The sequence below is a fragment of the Equus caballus genome, chromosome 28 (genome assembly GCF_041296265.1).
Source record: "Equus caballus isolate H_3958 breed thoroughbred chromosome 28, TB-T2T, whole genome shotgun sequence".
Taxonomy (NCBI): domain Eukaryota; kingdom Metazoa; phylum Chordata; class Mammalia; order Perissodactyla; family Equidae; genus Equus; species Equus caballus.
Window position 1 is genome coordinate 29513454 of NC_091711.1, and position 24089 is coordinate 29537542.

The window sequence follows — 24089 nt, forward strand, 5'->3', positions numbered from 1 at the left end:
AGAAAAGAGAAGAGGAAAAGAAGGAAGAAGAAAAAGGAAAGAAGGAAGAGAAAGAGAGGGAAAGAAGAAACGAAGGAAGGAAGAACAGAAGGAGGGAGAGAGGAAGGGAAGGAGGAAGAAGGAAGGCTGGCAGGCAGGCTGTCTAATTGCCATTCAGAGAGAATTAAGAGAATCAAAGTTGTAGTAGAAATATATGAGACAGACAATGAATCGTCCATATATTTTTTTTCTAAAAAGCGAGAGAGAAACAGATAGGTCTCTAACTTATCTATTGAAATAATTTAGAATCATTGCTAGTGAATTTAGTTCTTCTGACCATGTTTTCTTTCTATCATTTAAAGGTAATAATTTTCTAATCTATAATTACAAATGACCCAGGAAATCACCAATACAGTACATTTTCCATTGTGTCCTGTTTTGGCTAAGTGGAGATGAATTGTTCATTATGAAATAATGCATTTCAGGTACAAAATGCTGCTCCATTTGTGAATTACCTAGTGGTGGTAAATAAAAGCTCCCAATAAAATGTACAAAATAAGAGCAAACAGGATTAATTTGCAGTATGAAAGCTTTAGATTATATGTTGGGGGTAGGGGAAAAGCCTGTGCTCAAAGCAAAAGAATAAACTATAGGACCCTGTAACAGTATTTCCAGCTCTATGATTCCATGAACTTTAGCCTAGAAATCATAATGTTTATGGAAACAATCTTGAGCTAATGGATACAACAGCAACAAATACGGAAATGATGTGTTTCCACGCTGTCTGCTAAAGCTTGGGAAGAATACAACAATCAATTGTTCATTACCCATGCTAAGCGAGAACAGCAAAGGCAAAGAAAAGAAAAATCACTCTGGCTCTGAGACAAATTCTATGGCATTTTTTTCTCCATATCTTTTTAAAATTAGCATTCCAAGAGAAGACACCACTTCATAATAATGGGACGCAGCCCAGAAATACATAATGTGATAGAGAAAAACCAGCAAGAGTTTAGGAAACTGATGTGCATATAGCCATCAGGGGAGATAAGGTAGAGAACTGTTAAAAGCATACACCTGGAACCAGAATGCTTAGGCCCTAGACACAGCCCCACCTTAACATCTAAGCAGCCACTAAGTCACTCATCCAGAATGGCCTTGTTTCTCCAAAATGAAGGAAATGAGGGCAGTAGGGTAGAATAAACGACCTCTAATTTTAAAAGCCCATGGATAATTTAAATAATTTAAAGTCAAGAAATCTTATACTCTAGAAAAAAATCCAAATTTCAGAATTATAGCACCATAGTACAAAACTGAGCCACAAATATTACCAACACAGCATACCATAAAATGTTATAATTGGAAGGAACAATGAAAAATATCTAGCCAATGTATTCACTACATTGAAGTGAGACCTAGAGAGGTTAATTAAATGGCTCAAGGTCACATAACTAGTGGAGATGGAGAGACGGTATAAGAATTTTCCTGCTTTTGTCTAATGCCTATAGAATGACACTGAGTAAAATCTTTCTAGAAAGTGTTAAAAAGAAAAGCTAAATGAGATCTTCCGACAAAAGCAAAGCAGATACATGTAATGCTCAGAGAATAACTGCAATTAAAGAGATCTTAGAAGATAGCTAGTCAAATCCCCTATCTATGATAATCTTAATGATTGCTATTCAATTCACTTAAATTATGTTCACTTTGTACTTTGCCAATAGAAACTAAAAATTATGCAGTGGGCCATAGGGAAACATAGCTCAATGGTTAGAACCTCATAGGCTGTCATTTATAAGCCCATAACATTTACTAAATACTTCACTAAAAACTAAGGAGGGATATGAATGCTAATCCATTTTGTGACAATATTATTTTGAGAAGTGCTTATAACGCCAAGCTGAAATAGAACAAGAGAGGTAGTATTAGCTCAAATGGTCAGGCCCAAGATTTTCTGTCCATCAGATTTAACAGTTTGTCTTCCCAACTAGAACTAAGAAACATAGTACTACCCTGAATCTGCAATTAAGATGGCCAAAGAAGCCAACAGTAAGGAAGAGATCTGGACACATCATTCAGAGGCTTCATCACGCTTTGACTCAGTCACTAAACTGTTAGGTTACCTAGCAACAATACTGGAAATAAAGTAGTCACACATTTTTTCACTTTCTGTACTATATACTAGCACATTATTTGAAACATAATTCCATAGTTTAAAGAACTTTAAAACCAGAAAGACCATCATGAATGACAAAAAGTATTTTAGATAAATTTGAAAGATTTTGAAGTGGCTCAGGAGTCCATGGCTTATAATAGCAAGAATCTATTAAGATTTCACTGTTAGTGAATACTCTCATGTTAGGTGAAGACACCAAAAAAGGAAGGGTGGTGTTATTAAGTGGTTTTATCCCATCCCTAAAGCTACACATGACTAACATGGTTCTGTCACTTCTTTCATTCTCCCTGTGTGATATTTGACTATTTAGAGCAATTCTCTCAGTTTACACTCTACACATAATCATCCTCAGCAACATTCCTACCAAGTTTAATTTGTCAGTGTTGCCACTTGGTGCCTCTCCAAATTCATCTAAGCCCAGAGGACTCATGGCAACATGAGACAGGTATCATCAGACATAATTAACTTCATTACATGTAACTAAATACAAAAGGATTCCAGTCCAGATAAATGGCACTTACTTATGTCCATTTAAGGCTGCATGGTGTAAAGCAGTGTAACCCGAACTGTCTGTGCAGTTCACATTGGGGCCTCGCCAGATGCTGCAAATAAAGCACAAGCGCAGAGTTAATGGTTAAGCAGAATCGTGCTTTGAAAAACAAAAAGAAGCCTGATAGTCCCACAGCCAGCAGCATGTTATATATGAAAATTTTAGTCATGAAGAAAATGACTGCCATCTCTCAAGCATTCCCCTCAGAAAAATAACTTCATTTATTTGATGCAGGGAAATTATTAGGGAATACAACTACTTTCAGAAATTATTAGCAAATGTAGGCCCACTGCCATGCATTAAAATTTGGATCCAAAAGTCCCCTATTAGTTTATATCATTACTTAAATATTGGAAGCAATTAACATTCAGGTACTACATTATATACCAAAGAATAAAGACTTATGACACTTGTCTCATTTCTTTCCACACACACACTCTGAGATGGCAGTGATTTATATAAGTTCTAAGATATTTTTGCATTATGGGAAGAATACAAACCCTCTTGCTGCTCAATTGCTACCAAAAAAATATAATAAGTGTTTCATACTTGAAAATATAATTGAAGATTTGGACTGTTGTAAACTATATGAAGATTCTAATAGTTTCAAAGTTATTATTTTACTACACAATATATTCTGGAGATAACATGTAACTATATAAAAGAGTCCATTTTATCCTTGATCACTACAATTACAGAAACTATTTTTATCTTTTAAAAAAGAAGGCATAGAAAGACTTTTCCAAAAGTAGACCAAAAAATGACTTTATCTGATATTTGTGATGATATTAAAGCCATCAAAACTAACATCCAATGACAAGCTAATTCATGTATTCGCAAAATGTTTATTGTACAACTATTGTATATCACATATTAAGCTAGGCACTAAGCATATAAAATCATAATTCAATGTCCTTTTTTACAAAAACAGAGTCTAATGGAGAAGATAGACACATAAACTAACAATTGATTACAAGTAGTAAGATAATTGAGGTACCAAAGAGCAGACAAGCATCTGTTAGAAGAGAATGAATAGCTAGTACAAATGAAAGGTCAAAACAGACTTAAACTAAGGTGGGACAATGAAAATGAGTAGAATGTACTTATTTGACAATTAATGAAAAGGAAAAATCAATAAGATGCAGGGAGCAATTGAAGGAAGGAAGAAGTGGTAGTCTAGAATGGCTGAGTCTTCAGGCTTAGACTACCAGAAGGAAAATGACATTAACTAAGATGTGAAAAAGAGGAGCAAATCTGCTTGGGGGAATACAGTGCAGATGGAGAGCAAACCACTGACTTCAGCTTTGGAGACACTGAACTTTAAGTATCTGACATATTTACGTAAAAGTAAGGATATCCAGAAGACTATGAAAATATTTAGTTAGAAGCATGGCTCTGAAGTTAGACTACCTGCGTTCAAAACCTGGCTCCATTACTTGCTGAGGGTAGCCCTGGATGAAGTATTTAACCTCTCTGAACTTCAATTCCTCATCTGCAAAATAGAGATGATAATAACAGTACTAACTTATAGTGCTGTTGTAAGGATCAAATGAATCATTACCCATAAAGCTCTTAGAGCATTACTACAACAGTACTAGAATGTATTATATTTGTTAAAACACAGTTCAACAAATTGTTAGAAAAAAATATTAAATAGAAAGTAAAACCATGGGAGTGCCTGATATCAGACACTATAAGAGGGAGGCTATTAGACTCAAATACCTCAGTGGAAAATACGTATATGGGGGCAAGGCGAAACCTTCTCTTAAAGGTTGATATTAGTTAAAATCTGCAAATCCCTGGTGAAAATAAATAGAATGAGGCAACTTAAAATCTGAAAACCTCCCACACCTTACTGAAACTCTCAGAGAACTGATATGAAAGTATCTATTGAGAAAAAGAAAAATTAGACAACTGCAGGACAGACATAAATCCATGGATAATTAACAATATTTAAGAGTCTAGGGGAGGGAAAAGGTTATAGTAAGGACACTGAAAGTCGTCCAGGAGTAGATAAAATCAAGAGAAAACATACAATTTAAAACAGGAAACTGTTCCAAAAAGAAGTGGAGAGGTCAAGTTAGACAAGAATTAAACAATTTATTTGGGAATTAAGAAGATCTTGAGGAGACTAATGTACAAATATAAAGATTTGATTCTAAGGTTTTAACTTTATTTTGATCTTAAACTTTATTTCAATCAAATGGTTTTACTTTATTTAATGGTATCCTACCTTCTGAGAATTAAAAAAGTGACAGTCAAACCAGGAAAGTGATAAAATGTGCATATGTTTTATAATTTCATTAGATTGTTAGGTTTTTAACACTTTTTTAAAAAAAATCAATCCTTGAAGCATTTTCTATTGCCTTTTACATTCTTATAATTTTTGTACTTTTGTTCTCCCTGCTAAACCCGTCTAATCCTGCCCTATTGATTTCAACCTCATGCCCTTCTACTAACCCACAATAGATTCTCTAACCAATCATATCTTACCATTCTTCCAAAACCAGACTAAGACTCACCGACTCAATAACCCTTTTTCTAAACACTGAATACAAGCAGTATTTAATAAATGTATGCTAAATTATATAAATAAAAATAATTAAAGAATGGGGGTTTTTTTGGTGAGGAAGATTCACCTGGAGCTAACATCTATCACCAATCTTCCTCTTTTTTTGCCTGAGGAAGACTCACCCTGAGCTAACATCTGTGCCAATCTTCCGCTATTTTGTTTGTGGATTGCTGCCTCCACATAGCTGATGAGTGATGTAGGTCCACACCTGGGATCTGAAACCACAGATCCAGGCCACTGAAGCGGAGTGCACAAATTTTACCACTACAACATGGGGCCAGCCCCTTAAAGAATTATTTTTAATGAATAAATAACTCACTAGGTAAAAGAGAAATGTTTAAATAAATACAATTTACTCACTTAAAATAACCTATGAAATCATAAAAAATAACCAAAAGAAGAAAAGAATGAAAAAACAGAAAAATGGAGCGATGAATAGACGGGAAAAATATAAAGCAGATAGTAAGATGGTAGATTTAAACACAACAGTATCAATAACTACAAATGGTCTAATGACCCTAGTTAAAAAGGAAAAATCATCAGACAGGATTTTTTTAAAAAGTAAGAGCCAAATATATGCTAACTATAAGAAACCTGCTTTAAATATAGAGATATGAATAGATTAAAAGTAAAAAGATAGATAGAAATACCATGTGACCCAGCTATCCCACTACTGGGTATCTACCCAAAAAACTTGAAACCAACAATCCAAAGTAACATATATACCCCTATGTTCATTGCAGCATTATTCACAATAGCTAAGACATGGAAGCAGTCCAAGTGCCCATCGACTGATGATTGGATAAAGAAGATGTGGTATACATATATATATATATATACACAATGGAATACTTCTCAGCCATAAAAAAAGACAAAATCATCCCATTTGCAACATGAATGGACCTGAGGGTATTATGCTAAGCAAAATAAGCCAGATTGAGAAAGACAAACACCAGATGATTTCACTCATATGTGGAATATAAACAAATACGTGGACAAAGAAAACAGTTCAGTGGTTACCAGGGGAAGGGGGGAGGGCTTGTGGACACAGGCGGTGAAGGGGAGCAATTATATGGTAATGGACAAGAAATAATGCACAACTGAAATTTCACAATGATGTAAACTATTATGAACTAAATTAGAAAATAAATAAAACTAAACTAAAAAGTAAACTGATAGAAAAACCATACTAACACTAATCAAAAGATAGCTGAATACAGGCATACCCTGGAGATATTGTGGGTTCAGTTCCAGACCAGTGCAAAAAAGCAAATATCACAATAAAGCCCATCACACCAATTTTTTGGTTTCCCAGTGCATACAAAAGTTATATTTACACCATACTATAGTAAGTGTGCAATAGCATTGTGTCTAAAAACACAGTGTACATACCTTAATTTAAAAATACTTTATTGCTAAAAAATGCTAACCATCATCTGAGCCTTCAGCGAGTCATAATCTTTTTGCCGGTGGAAGGTCTTGCTTCATTGTTGATGAGTGCTGACTGATCAAGGCAGTGGTTGCTGAAGGTTGCTGAAGACTGAGATAGCTGTGGCAATTTCTTAAAATAAGACAACAGTAAACTTTGCCACATCAATTGATTCTTTTTTCCCTGAACAATTTCTTTGTAGCACAAAATGTTGTTTGATAGCATTTTACCCACAGTAGAACTACTTTCAAAATTGGAGTCAACCCTCTCAAACCCTGCTGCTGCTCTGTCAAATAAGTTTATGTCAAATTCTAAATCCTTTGTTGTCATTTCACCAATCTTCACAGCATCTTCAATAGGAGTAGATTCTATCTCAAGAAACAACTTTCTTTGCTCATCCATAAGAAGCAACTCCTTACCTGTTAAAGTTTTATCATGAGATTGCAGCAATTCAGTCACATCTTCAGGTTCCACTTCTAATTCTAGTTCTTTTGCTATTTCCACCACATCTGCAGCTACTTCCCCCACTGAAGTCTTGAAGCCCCCAAAGTCATCCATGAGTTAGAATCAACTTCTTGCAAACTCATGTTAATGTTGATATTTTGACCTCTTCTCATGAATCACAAATATTCTTAATAGCACTAGAATGGTGAATGCTTTCCAGGAGCTTTTCAATTTACTTTGCCCAGATCCATCAGAGGAATTACTATCTATGGCAGCTAAAAGCTTACAAAATGTATCTCTTAAATAATAAGACTTGAAATTCCAATGACTCCTGATCCAAGGGCTGCAGAATGGATGCTGTGTTAGCAGGCATGAAAACAATATTAATCTCATTGTACACATCTCCATCAGAGCTCTTGCGTGACCAGGTACATTGTCCATGAGCAGTATTATTTTGAAAGAAATCTTTTTTTCTGAGCAGTAGGTCTCAACAGTGGGCTAAAATAATGAGTAAACCACATTGTAAACAGATGTGCTGTCATTCAGGTTTTGTTGTTCCATTTACAGAACACAGGCAGAGTAGACAAGATAACTCTTAAAGGCTCTAGAATTTTCAGAAAGGTAAATGAACATTAGCTTCAACTTAAAGTCAGCAGCTGCATTAGTCCCTAACAAGAGAGTCAGCCTGTCCTTTGAAGCTTTGAAACCAGGCAATGACTTCTCCTCTCTAGCTATGAAAGTCTTAGATGGCATCATCTTCCAATATAGGGCTGTTTCATCTACATTGAAAGTCTGTTGTTTAGTGTAGCCACCTTCATTAATTATTTTAGTTAGATCTTCAGGATAACTTGCTGCAGCTTCTACACGAGCACTCGCTGCTTCATGTTCCACTTTCATGTTACGGAGACAGCTTCTTTCTCTAAACCTCATGAACCTAACTCTGCTAGCTTCAAACTTCTTCTGCAGCTTCCTCACCTCTTTCAGCCTTCATAGAATTGAAGATAATCAGGGCCTTGCTCTGGATTAGGCTTTGGCCTAAGGAAATGTGACTGGTTTGATTTTCTATCCAGACTATTAAAACTTTCTCCATATTAACAATAAGGCTGGTTTGCTTTCTTATCAATTGTGTGTTCACTGAAGTAGCACTTTTAATTTCCTTCAAGAACTTTTCCATTGCATTCACAGCTTGTTTGGTGCAAGAGGCATAGCTTTCACCTTGTCTTGGCTTTCAACATGTATTCCTCACTAAGCTTAATCATTTCTAGCTTTCTATTTAAAGTGAGAGATGTGCAACTATTCATTTCACTTCAACACTTAAAGGCTAGGGTAGGATCATTAATTGGCCTAATTTCAATATTGTTGTGTCTCAGGGAACAGGCAAACTTGAAGAGAAGGAGAAACAGGGGAACATCCAGCCACTGGAGAAGTCAGAACACACACAACTTTTATCACTTAAGTTTGCCATCTTCAATGAGTGTGGTTCACAGTGCCCCAAACAACTGCAACAGTACTATCAAAAATCACTGACCACAGGAGTGATGTGAGTGTCATGGCGCAGTGAGCTTGCCCGGGACTATATTCCCTCCAACATACAACAAAAAGGAGCAACCAAATTCCAACAGAAAATATCCTAATAGCACAGGAATCCTCAGAGAGTCACAGCAGCCAAATGACAGAGGGCAGAGAGGCTGGAGCCCCCATTGGAGGAGCTAGAACGGTGTAAGAGAGAAGTCTGCTCCCTCCCCTAAAGACTGGGATCACTGTCGCGGGAGGCTCCATGAGGGAAGAAGTGGGGGAGGGGTTGCACGTACACAGGATCACCCAGGACTCCCTAGTGCCCTTGAAGCCTAGAGGGAAGGCCCCTAACAGGGTGAAAGCTTTCACGTGGGGTGACCTCATAAAGCCAAGACCCCAAGAGACCAGATGGCGAGAGCTGACCCAAAAACCCGGGTCTGCATGCAAGAGAAAGCAACCCGCCAGCAACTTGCCTTGTGTCACGCCATCCTGACTGAAGGCAGAGGGCTCAGAATACGCAGCTCTCAACCCTCATCTAGTGGCGATAGGCTGTAACTGAAACCGAATAATATCACAATGAGGAAGACCTGTAATTCCAGCATCAGGCAGTTCATAAAAGCTCCAGACCAGAGGGAAAACAATAAACACCCAGAACTATGTCCTGAAGACTCAGAAATAAGTAAACTAAATGACACTGAATTCAGGATAGCTATCGTCAAAAAACTCAATGAGGTAAAAGAAAACATAGAGAAACAATTCAATGAGTTCTGGAGCTACTTCACAAAAGAGATTGAAACTATAAAGGAGAATCAATCAGAAATACTAGAGACGAAAAATACAATGGAAGAAATAAAACAAAATACAGATTCCCTGACTGCTCATGTGGACACCACAGAGGAGCAAATCAGCATAATCAAAGACAGACATGTTGAATAGCTCCAGACAGAAGAGGAGAGAGAACTAACACTAAAAAGAAATGAAGAAAATCTCCAAGAAATAGCTGACTCTATGAGGAAATGCAACATAAGAATTATACGTATCCAAGAAGGTGAAGAGAAGGAGAATGGAGCAGAAAGCATGCTCAAAGAAATAGCAGAGAACTTCCCAAATCTAGGGAATGAGAGAAATGTGTGTGGAGGAAGCTTTCAGATCACCTAGGTTTGTCAATGTAAAAAGACCTACTGCAAGGCGTATAGTAGTAAAACTGGCAAAAATGAATGACAAAGAAAGAATACTCAGGGCCGCAAGGCAGAAGAAAATAACCTACAAAGGAACCCCTATCAGACTTTCAGCGGATTTCTCTGCAGAAACCTTACAAGCTAGGAGAGAATGGAATGACATATTCAAAACTTTAAAAGATGAACATCTTCAGCCAAGAATACTCTATCCAGCAAAAATATCCTTCAGATATGAGGGAGAAATTAAATCTTTCCCAGACTAACAAAAGCTAAGGGACTTCGTAGCCACAAGGCCACCCCTACAAGAAATCCTCAAGAAGGCCCTCATGTGTAACAAAAGAAAAATGGGAGAAAGGGGTCACAAAACACAGAGTTAGGAGACAAGTAGATAGAATCAGAATAGGATAACAAATATTCAACTATAGCATTAGGATAAAGGGAAGGAAAACACCAAAAACAAAGACAAACTTGTCACTTTAACCAGAAATTCACAACACAAGCTAGAATAAGATATGAAAATAATAACTTAGAAGGGGAGGAGAAAAGGGACTGAATCAGTTCAGACTAAGGAAATAAGAGGTCATCAGAAAAAGAAATACGTTATGCACGAGATTCTGAATACAAACTTCAGGGTAGCCACTAAAGCAAAAAGCAGAAAAGAGACACAAAAAATAAATAAGGTTAAAACTAAGAAACACAGCATAACAGACTGCAGAAGTCAATAGGTAGACCAAAACACACAGGATGAGGAACAAAGGAAAACCAGAAAACGAGTGACAGAATGACAGCATTAAGCCCTCATACATCAATAATCACCCTCAATGTAAATGGATTGAACTCTGCAATAAAAAGACAAAGAGTGGCAAGATGGATTAAAGAACAAGACCCAACACTTTGTTGCCTCCAGGAAACACACCTCAGCTCCAAGGACAAACACAGGCTCAGAGTGAAGGGGTGGAAGATGATACTCCAAGCTAATGGCAAACAAAAGAAAGCAAGTGTCGCAATACTTATATCAGACACAGCAGATTTCAAGATAAGGCAGGTAAAAAGAGACAAAGAGGGGCAGTATATAATAATCAAAGGGACACTACATCAAGAAGAAGTAACACTTATAAATATCTATGCACCCAACACAGGAGCACCAAAGTTCATAAAGCAACTATTAACAAAATAGTTACAAAAAATAGTAGGGGACCCCAATACCCCACTCACATCATTGGAAAGATCATCCAGATAGAAAATAAACAATGAAACAGTGGAATTATATGAAAAGCTAAAACAGTTGGACTTAATAGACATATATAGAACACTCCATCCAAAAACAGCAGAATACACACTCTTCTCAAGTGCGCATGGAACACTCTCAAGGATAGACCATATGTTGGGAAACAAGGCAAGCCTCTATAAATTTAAAAAAATTGAAATAATAACAAGCATCTTCTCCAATCATAATGCTATAAAGCTAGAAATTAATTACAAGAAAAAGGCTGAGAAAGGGACAAGGATGTGGAGACTAAACAATATGTTGTTGAACAAGCAATGGATCACTGAAGAAATTAAAGAAGAAATCAAAAAATATCTGGAGAGGGGCTGGCCCCGTGGCCGAGTGGTTGAGTTCGCACGCTCCGCTGCAGGCAGCCCAGTGTTTCGTTGGTTCAAATCCTGGGCGCAGACATGGCACTGCTCGTCAAGCCACGCTGAGGCAGCATCCCACATGCCACAGCTAGAAGGACCCACAATGAAAAATATACAACTGTGTACTGGGGGGCTTTGGGGAGAAAAAGGAAAAAAAAATAAAATCTTTAAAAAAAAATAGCTGGAGACAAATGAAAATGATAACATGCCATACCAACTCACCTGGGATACAGCAAACGCTGTGTTAAAAGGGAAATTCATCACAATACAGGCACACCTTAACAAACAAGAAAAATCCCAAATAAGCAATCTCAAATAACACCTAACTGAATTACAGAAAGAAGAACAAATAAAGCCCAAAGTCAGCAGAAGGAGAGAAATAATAAAAATCAGAGTAGAAATAAATGCTATTGAAACAAAAAAGGCAGTAGAAAGAATCAATGAAACAAAGAGCTGGTTCTTTGAGAAGACAGATAAAATTGACAAACCCCTAGCCAGACTTACAAAGAAAAAAAAAAGAGAGAAAGCTCAAATAAACAAAATCAGAAATGAAAGAGGAGAAATAACAACAGACTACACAGAATACAATGGATTATAAAAGAATACTATGAAAAACTATATGCCAACAAAATGGATAACCTAGAAGAAATGGAGAAATTCTTAGACTCTTACAATCTCTTTAAGCTAAGTCAAGATGAAGCAGACAATCTGAACAAACCAATGACAAAGAAAGAGATTGAAACAGCAATCAAAAGCATCCTAAAGAATAAAACCCCAGGACCAGACGGCTTTCCTGGGGAATTCTACCAAACTTTGAGAGGATTTAATACCTATACTTTTCAAGCTATTCCAAAAAATTAGGGAGGACAGAACACTTCCAAACACATTCTATGAGGCCAACACCACTCTGATACCAAAGCCTGACAAGGACAGCACGAAAAAGAAGAACTAAAGGCCAATATCACTGATGAACATAGACGCAAAAATTCTGAACAAAATTTTGGCAACCCGAATTCAGCAATACATTAAAAGGATCATACATCATGATCAAGTGGGATTCATACCAGGGACACAGGGATGGTTCAACATCCGCAAATCAATCAACGTGATACACTACATCAACAAATTGAGGAATGAAAACCACATGATCATCTCAATAGATGCAGAGAAAGCATTTGACAGGATCCAACAGTGATTTATGATAAAAACTGTGAACAAAATGGGGATAGAATGAAATTACCTCAACATAATAAAGGCCATATATGATAAACCCACAGCCAACATCATACTCAATGGGCAAAAACTGAGTGCCATCCCCCTGAGGACAAGAATGAGACAAGGATGCCCTCTATCACCACTCTTATTCAACATAGTAGTGGAGGTTTTCGCCAGAGCAATTAGGCAAGAGAAAGCAATAAAAGGAATCCAAACAGGGAGGGAAGACGTGAAACTCTCACTGTTTGCAGATGACATGATCTTATATATAAAAAACCCCAAAGAATCCATTGGAAAACTTTTAGAAATAATGAACAACTACAGCAAAGTTTCAGGGTATAAAATCAACTTACATAAAGCAGTAACATTTCTATACTCTAATAACGAACTAACAGAAAAAGATCCCAAGAACACAATACCATTGACAATTGCAACAAAAAGAATAAAATACCTTGGGATGAATGTAACTTAGGAAGTGGAAGACCTATACAACAAAACCTACAAGACTTTACTGAAAGAAACTGATGATGACATAAAGAGATGCCATGCACATGGATTGGAAGAATAAACATAGTTAAAATGTCCATACTACCTAAAGCAATCTACAGATTCAATGCAATCCCAATCAAAATCCCAATGACATTCTTTACAGAAACAGAACAAAGAATCCTAAAATTCATACGGGGCAACAAAAGACCCCAAATTGCTAAAGAAATCCTGAGGAAAAAGAATACAGCTGGAGGCATCACAATCCCTGACTTCAAAACATACTACAAAGCTACAGTAATCAAAACAGCATGGTACTGGTACAAAAACAGGCACACAGATCAATGGAAAAGAATTGAAAGCCCAGAAATAATACCACACATCTATGGACAGCTAATCTTCGACAAAGGAGCTGAGGGCCTACAATGGAGAAAAGAAAGTCTTGTCAACTAATGGTGCTGGGAAAACTGGGAAGCCACATGTAAAAGAATGAAAATTGACCATTCTTTTTCACCATTCACCAAAATAAACTCAAAATGGATCAAAGACCTAAAGATAAGACCCAAAACCATAAGGCTTCTAGAAGAAAATACAGGCAGTATACTCTTTGACATCAGTATTAAAAGGATCTTTTCAGACACCATGTCTTCTCAGACAAGGGAAACAACAGAAAGAATAAATAAATGGGACTTCATCAGACTAAAGAGTTTCTTCAAAGCAAGGGAAAACAGGATTGAAACAAAAAACAACCCACTAATTGGGAAAAAATATTTGCAAGTCATATATCCAACAAAGGGTTAATCTCCATAATATATAAAGAACTCACACAACTCAACAACAAAAAAATCAACAACCTGATCAAAAACTGGGCAGGAGACATGAACAGACATTTCTCCAAAGAAGATATATGGATTGCCAATAGGCATATGAAAAGATGTTCATCATCACTTATCATCAGGGAAACGCAAATCAAAACTATACTAAGATACCATCTTACACCCATTACAATGGCAAAAATAACCAAAACAAAAAGTAACAAATGTTGGAGAGGTTGTGGAGAAAAAGGAACCCTCATACACTGCTGGTGGGAATGCAAACTGGTGCAGCCACTACAGAAAACAGTATAGAGATTTCTCAAAAAATTAAAAATAGAAATACCATATGACCCAGCCATCCCACTACTGGATATCTATCCAAAGAACTTAAAATCAGCAATTCCAAAAGTCCCATGCACCCCTATGTTCATTGCAGCATTATTTACAATAGCCAAGACAGGGAAGCAACCAAACTGCACATCAACTGATGATTGGATAAAGAAGATATGGTGTATATATATATATATACACACACACACACACACACACACAATGGAATACTACTCAGCCATAAAAAAGAATAAAACCGTCCCATTCACAGTTGGTCCTTGAGGGAATTATGTTAAGTGAAATAAGCCAGATAGAGAAAGACAAACTCTGTATGGCTCCACTCACATGTGGAAGTTAAACATGTAGACAAAGAGAACAGATTAGTGGCTACCAGGAGAAAGGGGGGATGGGGGATGGGCACAAAGGGTGAAGTGGTGCACCTACAACACCACTGACAAACCATAACATACAACTGAAATTTCACAAGGTTGTAAACTATCATAAACTAAATAAAAATTTAAAAAATCACTGATCACAGATCACCATAACAAATATAATAATAATAAAGCATGAAATACTGAGAGAATTACCAACGTGTGACACAGAGACACAAAGTAAGCAAATCTTTTTGGAAAAATCATGCCAACAGACTTGCTTGAGGTATGGTTACCACAAACCTTCAATTGTAAAACTCACAGTATCCACAAAGCGCAATAAAGCAAAGCACAACAAAACAGGATATGCTTGTATATTAACAGACTTAAAAAGAAAAATCATGATTATCTCAACAGATATGGAAACAGTTGTCAAAACGCAACATCAATTCTTAATAAAAACTGTTAGTAAAATAGGAATAGGAGGAACTTCATCAACGCAGTAAAAGACATCTACAAAAAAACTACAGCTAACATCTTAATGATGAAAGAATGAATGCTTTGCCCTTAAGATGAAGAACAAAGCAAGGATGTATGTTCTTACTACTTCTATTCAACATTGTACTGGAGGCTGTCTGATATTCTTCATTTGATAAATAGCAGCATCTTCTTGTGCAGTGCTAGTCATGTCCCTGAGACACAGTGGTGGTCAGAGTAAATGGATTTGTCTGTATTGGGAGCCTGGTCACCAGAGCTGTTTTAACCCTGGCAAAATCAATAATGTCACCATCAATTACACCTTCACTGACCTCAACCACATGGTCTACATGTTCCAGTATGATTCCACCCATGGCAAGTTCATCGGCACAGTCAAGGTTGAGAATGAGAAACTTGTCATCAATGAAAAGCCCATCTCAATCTTCCAGGAACATGATCCTGCCAAGAAAAGCTACTAAAATGTTTAAATTGTGTTTAATTAGGGGAAGCTGTGTGAAAAGTATAGGGAACTTTCTGATCTATCTTTGTAATATTTCTGTAAGTCTAAAATTATTTCAAAATGAAACATTTTTTAAAAAGTTTTTAAGAATAGCTTACTCCAAAAAAAGCCCACGACCAAATGAAGTATGGGTGGCAAGGTTGAAATATATAACTCAACATATGAAACTCAACTGTATCTCTATATGCTAGCAAAGAACAATCAGAAATAAAAAAAAAATTTTATATATAATTTACGGCAGCATGAAAAATATGCAATATTTCAGAATAAATTTGACAAAAGATGTGCAAACTTGTACACAGAAAACTACAAAATATTGCTGACAGAAATTTAAAAAGACCTAAACAAATGGTAAGATAACCAAGTTCACAGCTCAAAAGACTTAATATTATGATGATGTTAATTTTCCCCAAATTGATCTTTAGATTCAATGTAATTCAATGAGAACATCAACAAGCATTCTTGGTAGAAATTGACTAACTGATTTTAAAATTCATATGGAAATACAAAGGACCTAGAACAGCCAAAGCAACTTTGAAAAAGAACAAAGCTGGGGCCTTACATTACCTGATTTCAAGTCTAAGATAAAGCTATAGTCAACAAGACAGATAGTATGGTATCAGAGTAAAGACAGATCAATGGAACAAAATGGAGAAATAGAGTCCATTTAGACCTACACATATATGCAACTGATTTTTTTTAAAGATTTTATTTTTTTCCTTTTTCTCCCCAAAGCCCCCCAGTACATAGTTGTATATTCCTCGTTGTGGGTCCTTCTAGTTGTGGCATGTGGGACGCTGCCTCAGCGTGGTTTGATGAGCAGTGCCATGTCCGTGCCCAGGATTCGAACCAATGAAACACTGGGCTGCCTGCAGCGGAGCACGCGAACTTAACCACTTGGCCATGGGGCCAGCCCCTACACAACTGATTTTTGACAAAGATGCAATGGTAATTCATTAAAGAAAGGATAGTCTTCTCAAAAGATTGTGCTGGAACAAATGGATACCCTTAGGTCACACCGTATTAAAAAAAAACCTGGATATCCTCACTATACTATACAAAAATTAACTTAAAAATGAATCATAGATCTAACAGCAAAACCTATAACCATAAAGCTTCTACAAGAAAATGTACAGAAAAATATTTTTTAAATTTTAACCTCGGGATAAGCAAAAATTTCTTAGATATGACACCAAAAGCACAACCCACACAAGAAAATCTGACAAATTGGACTTCATCAAAATTAAGAGCTTCTGCTCTTCAAAGGCACTGTTGAGAGAATAAAAAGGAAATGGACTGGGAGAAAATATTTGCCAATCACATTTTCTGACATATTCTTTGATCCAGAATACGTAAGGAACCCTCAAAATGCACTGATAAGAAAATCAGCAACCTAATAAAAAGTAGGCCAAACATTTGAACAGCTATTTCAACAAAGATATACAGATAGCAAGTAAGAAGATGAAAGGGTGCTCAACATCATTTGTCTTTAGAGAAATGTATATTGAAATCATGAGATACTCCTTATAAAATGGCGATGATTAAAATGACTTCACATACCAATGTTGACAGGGATGTAAATCAACTACAACTCTCACACACTGCTGGCAGGCACCTAAAACAGTACAACCACTGTGGGAAACAATTTGGCAATTCCTTAAAAAGTTAAACATCCAAATACCATACAATCCAGCCACTCCACTCTAGGTATTTAGTCAAGAGAAATCACAGCATATGCCCACACAAAGACTTATATATAAATATTCATAACAGCTTTTTTTAATAATAGCCCAAAACTGAAACAACCCAAATGTCCATTAACAGATGAAAAGATAAACAAACTGTGGGGGCTGGCCCCGTGGCCGAGTGGTTAAGTTCGCGCGCTCCGCTGCAAGCGGCCCAGTGTTTCGTTGGTTCGAATCCTGGGCGCGGACATGGCACTGCTCGTCAGGCCACGCTGAGGCAGCGTCCCACATGCCACAGCTAGAAGGACCCACAACGAAGAATATACAACTATGTACTGGGGGGCTTTGGGGAGAAAAAGGAAAAAATAAAATCTTTAAAAAAAAAAAAAAAAGATAAACAAACTGTGATATATGCATATAATAGAATACTAGCCAGAAATAAAAAGGAAGGAAATATTGAAATATCCAACATCAGTTGAAAATCTAAATCAGTTTGATTCTCAGATCCCCACCTCTTCTTGGAACAGCAGAATTGGAAATTCATTCTCTGAAATGGATAAAACACATGGTCTCTGGACTAGAAGATAACAGGCACAATTGAGGGCAGGAGTGCTAAACAGTGTGAGGTAGGGAATTAAATTCAATAATTAAACATTTTTTCAGGACTATTTATTGAATGATTTTTCCTTTTCCTGCTTCTTTCAAATGTCAACTTTATCTTATACTAAATTCTTCTATGTACTGCTGGTCTGTTCCATTTTTGTATTCATTGATTTCTCTATTCTAGCACTGGAATCACACGTTTTTGGTATTGTTTATAATTGGCGGTATATAGATCCTATTATTGCTTCTTGTTTCACATTTCTTTTTCTGTGAATTCCACCATATGCCTTGAAATAAAAGTACTGATATGAAAAGTAGACACAAAAATATTTACTGTATAATTTTAATAGTATAAAAGAGAAATGTCATGAATGCCCAACAAAAAGAGAAAAGTTAATTAGGATTCATCTACACCATGAAATATTATGCAACTATTAAAACAAATAAGTTTGATCCCTACATGTATTTGGTTAACCTTGAAAAGTTAACCAAAATATATTGAGAAAAATCAAATTGCAGACTACTGTGTGTGTGTCTGTGTGTGTGAATATCCTGTGTTTTACATGTATTAACTCAGTTATAGCCACCCAACAACTATGAGACAGATACATTATTCACATTGCACAGATACGAAATAATTGCATTAACATAGAAAAACGCATGCAAAAATACATTTAATCACCTATGAATTATTTGAATACTCAAAAGTATCAAGCATTTCTTTAAGGGAAAACAAAAAGACAATAAAATAAAAGGGGGAAAAAGTAAGTTTGCTCCAGAGTGTGAAGAGCCTTAAAACATGTCAAGAAGCTTAGTTTTTATCCTGTATGCAGCTTGGAGCTAGAGAGTTATCAGAAAAGATAGTAAGCATGATTCTGAGGTGAGTGGGTCAGTCAGTGTTCTAGAATGAGAGCTCGTCTGACAGTTGGAAGGTGAACAGAGGAACAAACTGGTGGCAGGGAGTCAGGCTGGTAGTAGTCTGTGTTAACAGTCTAGAGAGGAAACAAAGAAATCTGAACTAATGGAAATATAGCAGTGGATAGAGAAGAGGGAGGAAATTCAAATAAAGACGTCTAAAATAAAACCTATGGGAGATGGTATCCATACAGACAAGATAAAAGCAAATGAATGAGGTTTCTACCATGAATGAAATGCATAGATGATGAGATATCTCCATCAGAGAACTGGAAGGGCAGTGGTACCTTTTAGGGAAAGCAAGTTTCAGTTAAAGCTGACTAGAACACTATGTTGCTCAGTAATACTTCCAGCAAAGGATGGAAAAGAAATGAGAAAATACTGCAAATTAATTCAAATTATTTTTTAAATTTCCTGCATGTTATTAGATCCTATAAATATTTAATAGGGGAAGATATTGATATTTATAACTAAGATTTTAAGGTCTATAGATTTCATTTACTTATACCATCTCAGTTCCCCATTATCAGAAAAAAAATGATTATGACAGGAACATGAAAAAAAATCTCCAACGCATGTCTCTTTTCTTAAACAGAATGGATATGGATACATCCTTCTAAAACAAGGAGGTTTCGAATAGAAATTTAGCATATATATGAATATATTCAACTGCACCTATTGACAGAGCCTCTAGGCACATATCCACATATCCATAGAACATCCACACACATCTGAAACACTACAAATAAGCCAGACCCAAATCTTCCAACTAAAAACTCAATTAAAAAATAAACATTGATGCTTAAAAGCTCAAGCTTTGAGCTAATGTTCTTCTTCATTCCAATTTTTTTGCATTGCATTCCTCTCATTTCTCAATCATAATTCTCAAATTTAAAAATAAGGCCTGTATTAAAACTTTGGTTAACTTAAGCCTGTTTCATAAAATGCAAGAGTTTCTAAAAGTTTTAAATGCTTATTATATATTTATTCAAAAAAAAGAAATTTATAGATCCTTGGTCTTAGTCTAATATATATTCAATCCCATTTTCTACACCTACTTATCAATATTTTAAATTCTGTGTATGAAAAATCTTGTCTGGAACGAATGCTCTCAGAAAATATGAGATCTCCAATTACCAAAGATTTGATTTCGTTTGTTATACTATTTGTACTAATGTAACAAATCAGATTGGAATGTTTCAGAACAAATATAAACAAAATAGATTTTCTACTAAACTTTCAAATTATCAGTCTATTCATTATTAAGAATATTTTATTCCTAAGCTTTTGCAATAGTAAAGCAGAGTACTCCTAAATAAACTATAAGCCTGAGTTTCTTGGGCCAATATTCATATGCAGAGCAAATAAGATTTAGGCACGGCTACTTCACAAATTGATCATTATTACGCCCTCTACCAATCAGGAACAGCACAAGACTGTTTCAGCTTCTCTTGTTTCTTATCTGACTCTTGACCCTTGGAGATGACCCCACGGATCCAGATATGGAAACTCATACAGAATGTGCATCTACTGCCTCAGGCAGGGTCAGAATATGTAGGAATGGTCTTCTGACACATCGGATAATTTCAAGCAATGCAAAACAAAGTCCCTATTCTTTTCAATTTGTATCTTAATAGTTTGCTTCCATTTTTGGCTGAACTGGATACATGTGCACATACTATTGAGTACTGTAAGTTAAGTCGTCATCTCTATAGTGATGACATAATTTTATTATTGTGGGCTAGAAGTGTCTCACATGGGTGTTGAGTCTAGAATAACGTGAGCCATATATGTAAATTTAGATTTTCTAATAGTCTCATCAAAAAGGTAAAAAGAGGAAAAATCCAAAATACCATCATTCCAACATATGACCAATATAAATATTATTGAGGCATTTTTACATTTCTTTTTTGTACTGTTTTAAAAATCAGTGTTTATTTTACACTTATAGCACATTGCAATTATGACGAGCCATATTTCAAGTGCTTCATGCCTCATGTGGACAGTGGCTACTCTTTTGTGCAGCACAGGGAAGGTCTTATACAATTATTTCCAGGAAAAAACAGAAAACAAAATTAACTCTGATAATTCAAAAGGCCTTCTAAAAATAACTGAAAATATTGGCTTTGTAATAAATACCCATATGACTGAATCACAGAAAATTTCTTAATTTCTTATCTTTTGAGCAAAAATGTATAATAGACCTAGTATAGAGTCACATAAGAGACTGAAAATATACAATTTTACATAAGTGAACACATTAGGGAGCACTATAGCTAAAATTATACAAATGAAACATTTTCTAATGAATAATATGCACCTTGAATTGCTTGATGTAATTCTCAATAACATGTATTCACATGGCAAACCAGAATTGGCTAACTATGAGCAGAAATAACTCCTTGAGTTAAAAATCACACAACTTATGATCTCTCTACTATTTATAAAGTATATGCCACAAGATAGCATTTTAGAATATGAGAAGGAATTTGTAACCATGCAGAGAACCACAGAGAAAAGAAAACATGAGGGGACAGCCCCGTGGTCGAGTGGTTAAGTTTGCGTACTCCACTAAGGCAGCCCAGGGTTTCTCTGGTTCGGATCCTGGGTGCAGACATGGCACCACTCATCAGGCCACGTTGAGGCTGCGTCCCACATACTACAACTAGAAGCACCCACAACTAAAATATACAACTATACTGGGGGGATTGGGGGAGAAAAAGCAGGAAGAAAAAAAAGAAGATTGGCAACAGTTGTTAGCTCAGGTGCCAATCTCTAATTAAAAAAAAAAAAAGAAAAAGAAAGAAAGAAAACATGAGACGAAAAGTAGACCATACATTTCAATCCAGTTTCAACTTTATCACTAGTGCTAAAAGTAGTCTTCTCTTCTCCACCTGGATATAATTCCTGAAAAATAAACCAACAGACAAGGCAGATTAATTTCTCATTGTTATGCAAACACTCTTTTTGGTGGCAATTTTTCTTATCCTCATATTCTCTTCCTAGGTAACAATATTTCCAAGGGTAATGTGATAGATAGAATAATGGTACTCCAAAGATGTTGACACTCTAATCCCCAGAATCTCTGAATACATTACATTGCATGGCAAGGGGGAATTAAGGTTGCAGATGGAATTAAACTGCTAATCAGCTGACCTAATCCTGGATTTTTTTTCTTACACAACTGCTTTGGCTAGAATCACTAAAATAATGAGAGGATAATTTGTGTCTTAATGATGAATTTAATGGCACGCCTGATACAGCTTCACTATTCAGCATGATGTTTGCTATTGGATTCTCATGGATACCTTTTCCTCATATTAAGGAAGCTTTTATTCCTTGAGTAAGGAACAAAAAGAGGCAGAAAAGCATAATGAATAAAAGCACAGAATCAGGATTCAAACTGCCTAGGTTCAAATGCCAGTTCCATCTCTAACTGCACAACTTTGGAAAGATACAAAACCACTCTGTGCCTCAGTTTCCTTATCTATAAAATGAACACCTGAAAGAACAAACTGAACGTGAAATGAATACCTGAAAGAACATGCAAAATCATCTAGGACTAGTACTTTTGTGGAATAAATCCCTAATAAACTTCCAATGTCTTCTATGCTAACTGATCTATCAATACAATCAACTTTGTTATGCATCAATTCTGTAATTTACATTTTTCTAGGAATTCAAGTATTTCCATTTAGGTATTCTAATGTATTGAATAAAAATTGTACATATTTTTATATTTATTGCTATCTTATGTATTTGCAGTTCTATCACCATTTTCATTCCTTGTGTTCTGTATTATTTTTCTCTCCTTGGGTTTGCCTAGGTAGGTCTATTTGTCATATTCAAAGATTCAGTTAGCTTTATTTTTATCAAACATCTACTGGATGTGTTATTTATTCATGTCTTTGTTTGCTTACTTTCTAATTTATTACTTTCTCTTCTTAAGTATAGTCATGAATCACTTAACAATGGAGATACATTCTGAGAAATGCATCATTAGGCAATTTGGTCACTTTTCGAACACCATAGAGTGTACTGAATGGAAACAAAATTTGCCACCCCAAAATGTGTCTCTTTAACATAAGAATTATTTTAGGCTGCTTATTTTTTTTTAATTGACGTTATGACAGTTTACAGCATTGTGAGATTTCGGTTGTACATTACTATTTGTCAGTCCTCATATAGCTATGCCCCTTCACCCTTTGTGAGCACCCCCCACTTCCCTTTCCCTGGTAACCACTAAATACTTCTCTTTGTCCATGTGTTTGTTTATCTTCCACATAAGAGTGAAATCATACAGTGTTTGTTTTTCTCTATCTGGTTTATTTCACTTAACATAATACCCTCAAGGTCTAACCATGTTGTTGCAAATGGGACAATTTTGTCATTTTTAATGGCCAAGTAGTATTCCATTGTGTATATATAGACATATACCATATCATCTTTATCCAATCATCAGTTGATGGGCACTTAGGTTGCTTCCACATCTTGGCTATTGTGAATAATGCTGCAATGAACATAGAGGCGCATGAGTCTCTTTGAATCGCTGATTTTAAGTTCTTATCCAAAAAACTTTAGATAAGAACTTGAAATCAGCTGAGTCATGGTATTTCTATATTTAGTTTTTTGAGAAATCTCCATACTGTTTTCCAGAGTGCCTGAACCAGTTTGCATTCCCATCAGCAGTGTCTGAGGGCTCCCTTTTCTGTATAACCTCTCCAACATTTGTTATTTTTTGTCTTGGTTATTACAGCCATTCTAGTGGGTATACAGTGATATCTTACTGTACTTCTGATCTGCATTTCCCTGATGATCAGTGATGTTCACCATCTTTTCATGTGCCGATTGGCCATCTGTATACCTCTTTGGAAAAAAATCTGTTGATATCCTCTGCCCATTTTTTTTTATAAAGTTGTTTGATTTTTTTGTTGTTGAGTTGTGTGAGTTCTTTATATATTATGGAGATTAAACCTTTGTTGGATACATGATTTTCAAATTTCTTTTCCAGTTGGTGGGTTGTCTTTTCATTTAAATCCTGGTTTCCCTTGCCTTGTAGAACCTCTTTAGTCTCATGAAGTCCCACTTGTTTATTTTTCCTTTTGTCTCCCTTGTCCAAGAAGACATGGTGTCTGAAAAGATCCTTTTAAGACCAATATCAAAGAGTGTACTGCCTATATTTTCTTCTAGAAAT

General features: G+C 35.9%; 1 protein-coding gene across 41 annotated transcripts in view; it reads right to left on the reverse strand.

Annotated features, from left to right (window-relative positions):
- ANKS1B (ankyrin repeat and sterile alpha motif domain containing 1B) overlaps positions 1-24089 on the reverse strand; it is a 1028420-nt gene that overhangs the window by 879127 nt on the left and 125204 nt on the right. For 20 of the 41 annotated variants that reach the window (XM_070254104.1, XM_070254098.1, XM_070254089.1 and 17 more), the window contains exons 2-3: positions 4110-4191; positions 2671-2751 (exon numbers count right to left, since the gene is read on the reverse strand). The exons of 1 other annotated variant lie outside the window; for it this stretch is intronic. In XM_070254104.1, the coding sequence (XP_070110205.1) occupies positions 2671-2751; positions 4110-4191 (163 nt within the window). Of the gene's footprint in view, positions 1-2670; positions 2752-4109; positions 4192-15504; positions 15988-24089 lie in introns of those variants that run through there. 20 more of the 41 variants (XR_011433608.1, XR_011433612.1, XR_011433607.1 and 17 more) reach the window with 2 other exon arrangements.